This window comes from Vigna umbellata, chromosome 1, assembly GCF_029865625.1.
Source record: "Vigna umbellata cultivar VRB3 chromosome 1, Vumbellata_1.0, whole genome shotgun sequence".
NCBI classification, from domain to species: domain Eukaryota; kingdom Viridiplantae; phylum Streptophyta; class Magnoliopsida; order Fabales; family Fabaceae; genus Vigna; species Vigna umbellata.
In genome coordinates this window covers 87107367-87114071 of record NC_142165.1, presented here as the reverse complement: position 1 = coordinate 87114071, position 6705 = coordinate 87107367, and the positions used below count along the sequence as shown (strand labels likewise).

The 6705-nt window shown below is 36.7% G+C and overlaps 1 protein-coding gene across 1 annotated transcript; it reads right to left on the bottom strand.

Annotated features, from left to right (window-relative positions):
* Positions 1 to 5647, bottom strand: LOC124825122 (beta-galactosidase 3-like). The gene is made up of 19 exons (XM_047297697.2): positions 5322 to 5647; positions 5132 to 5227; positions 4904 to 5016; positions 4618 to 4684; positions 4436 to 4528; positions 4193 to 4336; positions 3882 to 3970; positions 3692 to 3797; positions 3513 to 3600; positions 3069 to 3187; positions 2822 to 2986; positions 2507 to 2685; positions 2226 to 2335; positions 2035 to 2144; positions 1685 to 1795; positions 1494 to 1607; positions 1202 to 1404; positions 752 to 1088; positions 1 to 598 (listed from the first exon to the last, which is right to left on the bottom strand). Exons 1-19 carry the CDS (start codon positions 5484 to 5486, stop codon positions 464 to 466), a joined length of 2544 nt encoding a protein of 847 aa, XP_047153653.2. The 5' UTR covers positions 5487 to 5647; the 3' UTR covers positions 1 to 463.
* Between the last annotated feature and the right edge of the window lie 1058 nt (positions 5648 to 6705).

Here is a 6705-nt window from a genome sequence, read left to right as displayed (position 1 = left end):
TTTCTATAAATATTGAACTTTTATAAATCTCATCAGACAATTGTTACAGTAGGATCCACTCTCACGTTGAACCTGGTTTCATTAATTTAATACAACGTTATCCAAAAAAAAAACAAATCACACCAACATAAATGCCTCGCTTCCCAGTGCCCATATCTGGTTAAAAGGTCGGGGACTGGTACACTCTAAATTCACACATACGAGGGTCCAAATTTCAGACCATTGTTTTTCACATTCACCTATCTAACTACGAAAATTTTTTCCCTGTTAACCCCACCAAATAAAATTATAAACGACGCGCCTTAGAACCACTTTATAGAGTTTCACACTATGCCACTTAACCTAGTCTTCAGCTACACAACTACCTTTAACTTTATCTATTCTCCTTTTATTATTGTTCTTCCCTTTTCCCAGCGCTTTATGTCACTGCACACTAAACGTAAAAGGGTGCTTCTTTCTCCAATCAACCCCTCCAATTTGTAGCACTTGGAGCGCAAACCGCTTCCACTGATAACCGTTTCATTACGTTTGGACATGGGTCTTGCCCGAAGTTGCTGTTTGACACAGCGATTGTGCATCTTGATTTTCCTACACATCTCTGAAACATGAAACAGAAAGATAGGAGGAAATTTATCAGAAGCTAATGTATTATGGAGGTAAAGTCTATCAGAAAGGACTAGTCTCTTATAACATAACATATCCACGGAAAAGGTCACACATTCCGTGTCTCTGAAGGAGTATGATACATCACCTTCTCCAATATGGCATAGGATGCTGGAGAATGGCAAGGTCCTTGTACGTAGCTCCCACAAGTACCCAAAGGAGTACCAAAGCTGGCAAATTTAATGGAAGAGATGGTCTGGCCAGGGCTGCAGTGCAAGTGAACCTTCGGTGGACGGAACTCTTCTGACTTACCATAGCTCTCGATGTGCCAGTTCTTAATATTTGGGTGGTACTCAGACACATCAGCACACACACTGCTCACTGATCTCTTCACTAGCGAGATTTTTGAAGGATCTCCCCCGAGTTCCTCGAAAATAACCAAAAGATTTTGAGTTGGCTTCAACCAAGATCGAGGGACGTGGTACCTGAAACATTTTGTATGAAATGAAATGTAATATAAGATTTCCATTGCCTCATACTATGTTCACCGATATAATAACGTAGCAGAAGCTACAATGTCATTGTTTGTAATACTCACCATCGCTGGGTTGGTTGGCCACAACCAAGTTGGCACTTTGGAGGTCTAAATGAACCAGCATAGTTACACTCATTGCAATTACCAGTAGCAAAGGCAGTCCAGTATCTTCCAATACTCTGGCCATTAATCCATATCTGACCTTTACCCATTCCCTCCATGTCCAATGCCAATGGTTCGTCTCCTTCGGGAGCATCAAAAGAAGTCTGCACAGTTCACAGATTAAGCTTATCAGTTTTGAAGCTAGAGTTACATTTTCAGTCAAACTTAGCCCATTTTGTCTTTTATTTTATACCCTGTGCCATGTCAATGGCTGATTTTTTTGTACAACTATTGCTGACTGCATCCACGTAACAGTAGAGATACCATTTGGAGAAGCAAGATCCATGGACTCTCCTTTCAACCCAACCTGTTTAAGAGCGTGTTAATGAAATTTTCTACAAGGAAAGTGAGGCAACTTAAGTTTCTAAAGTAAGGGTATGCAACCTGATAAGTCCATTTCTGCCCTGACAAGATCCATTTTCCCTGGTCAAGTCCATGGAGTGCAACTGGACCTAGGATTCCGGTGCTCCATGACTCAAAATGTTCTCCTACATTCTGACAACAAAATACAGAAAGGCATTTGGTCAATAATAAGAGTTATTCGGAGGAAAACAATTGAGCCATTGTTGATATTTTTGTTTCTTGCCCAATTAGCTGACATTTAGTAGGCTTTTGTAACCATAGAAAGATGGAAGTGGTAAATAAACTTGAGCGCAAACCAATAACCGCTATTTATGGAAACTAAACATTTACTGACAGTAGGATTTGGAAAGTAAAAGAGGAAAGAGACTTACGGGAAGTCCAATGGCAACACTGAGCAGAGCTATTCTGTTTGTTCCAGCACGAAGGTTTACCTTGCCTGTGTATGTGAATCTTCTATATTCCCTCGTTCCAAAGGCAGAACCTGGGTTGAAATATATATTATGTTTACTTATACCAATAAGCTAAAATGGGGTGTTATGGGCAAGCAAGAAAATTTACATACCAGAAAGTTGACCATTGATAAAAACATGCACAGCATGGCCTGTAGATTGAACAAGGAGAGTGGGTAGCTCACCTCCACGTAGAAAGGATTCAGATGGACCAATATCAACGCTGGAAACATAGATATAAAATGAATTACAGATTAAGTACATTCAATATGGTTTCTATACCTCTTCACTTAGTAGCTGGAACGAGGGATAAACTTAAAGAATCTGTAAAGTAAGGTGTTGTGAAAAGGTTATTCAAGGAGTATATTTGGAATGCCTAAAAATCAGGCTTTACCTAGTTATATACCAAAGATAATCACTTTCATCCTTTGTTACATTTATCTGTTCCAGGAGACCTGGAGCAGAGATTGCCGAGCTGTCTTCTACAGAATAAATATCTTCATCAAAACTTTCCCATGAGAACATTTGAGTATTTGTCGGCAACATTTGCATCTGAGATGTTTGCACTCCAACCTAAACAAAAGGAGCAGGAGTCCATTAAATCATGTTGAATGGACACGTTGAAGGTGAAAAAGTTGCCATCAGAAGTAAGGATAGAATAACTAAATACAATACAGGATACCAAATATGTCAAACTTTTATTACATACTTTTGCCGTATTGAAGACAACATTTCTACAATCTGGGAGGATGCTGACGGACCAAGGAGGCAAGTTATAGTGCATATTATTGAACATCACTCTAACCGAGGATTTTGAATCATAGTTTGAGAGAAAAGCAGCACACTCTCCAGTTTCCGTAGTGTATACATGTGCCTGAAAAAGGAGCATGTTAGCTAGAATCAATAAACAAAGCTTTACACGTGAAAAACAAAATAACATTGACTTGAGTCAACACCTGTTGGGATTCCCCTAATGAAGTAACAATGGGGTCAGTCGAAACCAAAGCTCGCTCACACATCTTGATGGCCCTATGAAGCTCCTTTAGATGACCATATTTTGGTTGTCTAATCAAGCCTTCAATGTTTTATTGCAGAAATAGTCAGTTAAGAGGAAAAAAGGGTTCTGGGGTACTGTTATGAGATAAACACACCCCAAAGTGTAAGCACTAGAGGAAAGTATTTGTGGCTTTCAAAGTAGTGAAGAGTAAGAAGTTTTTGGACATAAAAATTGACAAAAAATTCATGCATATGAGGTTACTAAGAAAAAGAACGGTAGTGACATGTAGTTACAAAATTTGCACAGTACTACTGCCAGAATTCTTGAAGAACTTTGGTTTCGTTATTATGGGGTCAATAAACACTATACATAACAAAGCAGGCATAGAATTTTCAGCTCTCACCATATTCGTCCAGTGGAGCATCATAGTCATAGCTGGTAGCGATGAAAGGGCCTCCAGCTGTTCGTCCAAAATTGGTTCCTCCATGATACTACAGGTAAATGCAAGAGAACATAGGTTGGATACCAGAGTAGGTGCCATCATGATCAATTTATAAATCAGCTTAAGCCAACAAAACTAACCATGTAGTAGTTTACAAAGGACCCTCCTCTTATTATAAATCGAGCAGCTGCAAATGCCAAATCCTGGACAGGCCTTTTGTGGATTGGACCTCCAAATTCTGTAAACCTTCACATTTAACAGAAAGTTATGCCGGATATTTCATTTCTCCATTTCTAAATTTTAATGTCGCAGTAAAGAAAGAAAGCTTACCAGCCACTCCATGCCTCTGTCCAAATCAGAGGCTTATAAGGTCTGTTTGGAGTAAACTTATCACAATAGAAGCCATTACACGTGTTTATCTGTTACCCCACAGACGAAAATAATTAGTTTAATGAAATAAATGAAGTAAACGCAACTGTGCGAGTGCTGCATTTAATTTTCTAATTTTTTAAGGTTGCTAGTATCTGAAAGTTAAAATAATCATAGAATAACCAAAAAGAAAACCTAGGCATGTTAATGGTGTATCAGAAGATTGCATTTTATATTATACAGTTTTCAAGAGGAAGAGTAAGAATGCTTACCACTGGATCTGGCGCATCATCTTCCTTACACATCACCCAAGGAACTCCGGTTCCCATCTCCACAGCCATTTTGGCTGCCCAATTCACATAGTTTTGACCAGCAGCCCCTTGCAACTTACTCTGTGCACCGTACTCATTCTCAATCTAAAACAGCACACAGTAAATGTTTCATTATTCAAACTAGATCTAGAGTGAAAAGTTCATAGCCACTGGTGCTTTGAAATGAAAGACCCTGATGTTTACCTGAGAGAGTATAATGGGGCCACCCTGAGACTCAAATAGCTGCTCACTCTTCATCATTCCCACGATCTTCTCAGTGAATCCTTGCATCGCCCTCTGCAACACAGTTTATGTCTCATCAGTAAAGTTCAAAGCACCCAATAGTCTTATCATAAAACAGTTTTCGAAAAAAAAAAATGAAAGACCTTGAAAGGTTCATTGTCTGTTCTAAAGCTTATCCCCGGAACATACTTAAGCCAAACAGGAAATCCCCTGCACAAAAAACGATATAAGATAAAAAAACTTAAGATGCTAAGCAATGAGAAGAGTGTATTTAAAAGAAAACTGACAAACAAGCTTTGAAATTGTGGCCACAGCAACACAAGGTTTCTAGAGTCTCTACGACCAGAATTGTGACCGCATTGACCACAAATGCAATGAAACGGGGACTGCAAGTGAACTCCATTGCCATGTTAGAAAAAGAGAAGTTACCCGAAATTCCATTCTGCACAGACATAAGGTCCAATGCGGAGATGAGCGTAAAGCCCTGCTTTTTGTATGGTCTTCACGAATCTCACCAGATCATACCTCCCTTCGAAATTGTACTGAATCGAGTTCCATGCAGAAACAAGCACATTCGACCAGAAGCTCAAATTAGAGGTCGAAAAATGAAAACACAGCGAAACCAAAAAAAAAAAAGAGGAGAGAGTGAAGAATCACATTGCCAGGAGAAGGTTCATGAACATTCCAGAAGACGTAGGTTTCAACCACATCAAGCCCTCCCTCTTTGGCCTTAAAAATCAGATCTTCCCACATCTGCGCCGACACCATTTCACAACAAAATCAGAAAAAACGAGAGGAAAGTAAAGAAAGCTGGTAAAGTCGAACGATGTTATTTTTTGGTGCTTACATCAGGGGTGCTTCTGGGGTAATGTATGGAGCCGGAGAAGAGGATTCTCCTTTGCCCATTAATGAGAATAGCCTTTCTGTCGTAGGAGACAGTGGCGTGAGAAGAGAAAGTGGAAGAGGCGAAGAGAAAGAAGAACAGTAAGATGGAAAACGAGGTGGTTTCCATGGTGCAGTGGGAAGGAAGTGCAGGAAGAGGGAAAGTAAAAATGTGATGAAATTATTGTTCTAAGAATGGGGTGACGGTGGAACGGTGAGAGTAGGAGAGGGAGGAGGGTCCATTCCTTAATAGCAAGCAGTGTGGTGTTGTTCGGTTGCAATGGGAGAGGATGGCAAATTATTTATAACTAGTGTGAAGTGTCATACTGCCACACTACGAAATACACTGATACACGACAGAGAGTAACGGTGAGAGACACAGTAAGAGAGAAAGAGAGTATCAGTAAACCAGTAAATAGTGGAAACCTTTTCTGGAGTTGTCTTCCAGCACTACAATTTCATCGTATACAAACAGTAGAAAACTAAGACAATTCCAAAGTCATTATGTAAAGAACAAAAATAAGAGCATTTGGGAATTTGCAAATTATAAAAATAAATAAAAAGTAAGAGAGAATAAGATGATTATCTAAAAGGAACTATATTTTTTTTTTTAAATATCTACTTGATAATAAATGTAATAATATTTTAATTATATCTATTTATATTATTAGAATGCTTTATACATAACTTTTTATTTTTTAAGCATGTCAAATTATATATATTTTTCATCTGAAAAGTATATGATCATTAATGTATTAAAAGAAGGTGTCAAGTGATATACTTAAATTTTTTTGTTAATGTATATTGTTTTATATAAAAATTAAGGAACTTGTGAGATTGGATTAACTATTCAAAATAAGTGTTTTGTTGAAACACTTTATAGTTTCTTTTACATTTTTATTTATTTGAAATAAGTGTTTTATTATTTCTCCTATAAAAACAATTTTTTTATTAAATGTTATATACCACGATTAAATCAGAGATGTGAAACTTCTACTAAATATTATATTTTTACTAATTATATATATATAAAAATTTTATTAATGTAATCATTAAATTATAATTTTATATCATCATAATTATTTATATTAAGACTTTGAAATTTACTTATAACAATTTAATCAAACAAAATGCATTTAGTATGTTTTGGAAAATATAAAGTATACCCATTTTTATTATATAAACAATATCATCTAACCACAAAATCAAAACTATATATATATATATATATATATATATATATATATATATATATATATATATATATATATATATATATATATATATATATAAGTGGAATAGTTTTGTAGAGATATATAATAATAACTTTTCATATAACTTTTAGCATG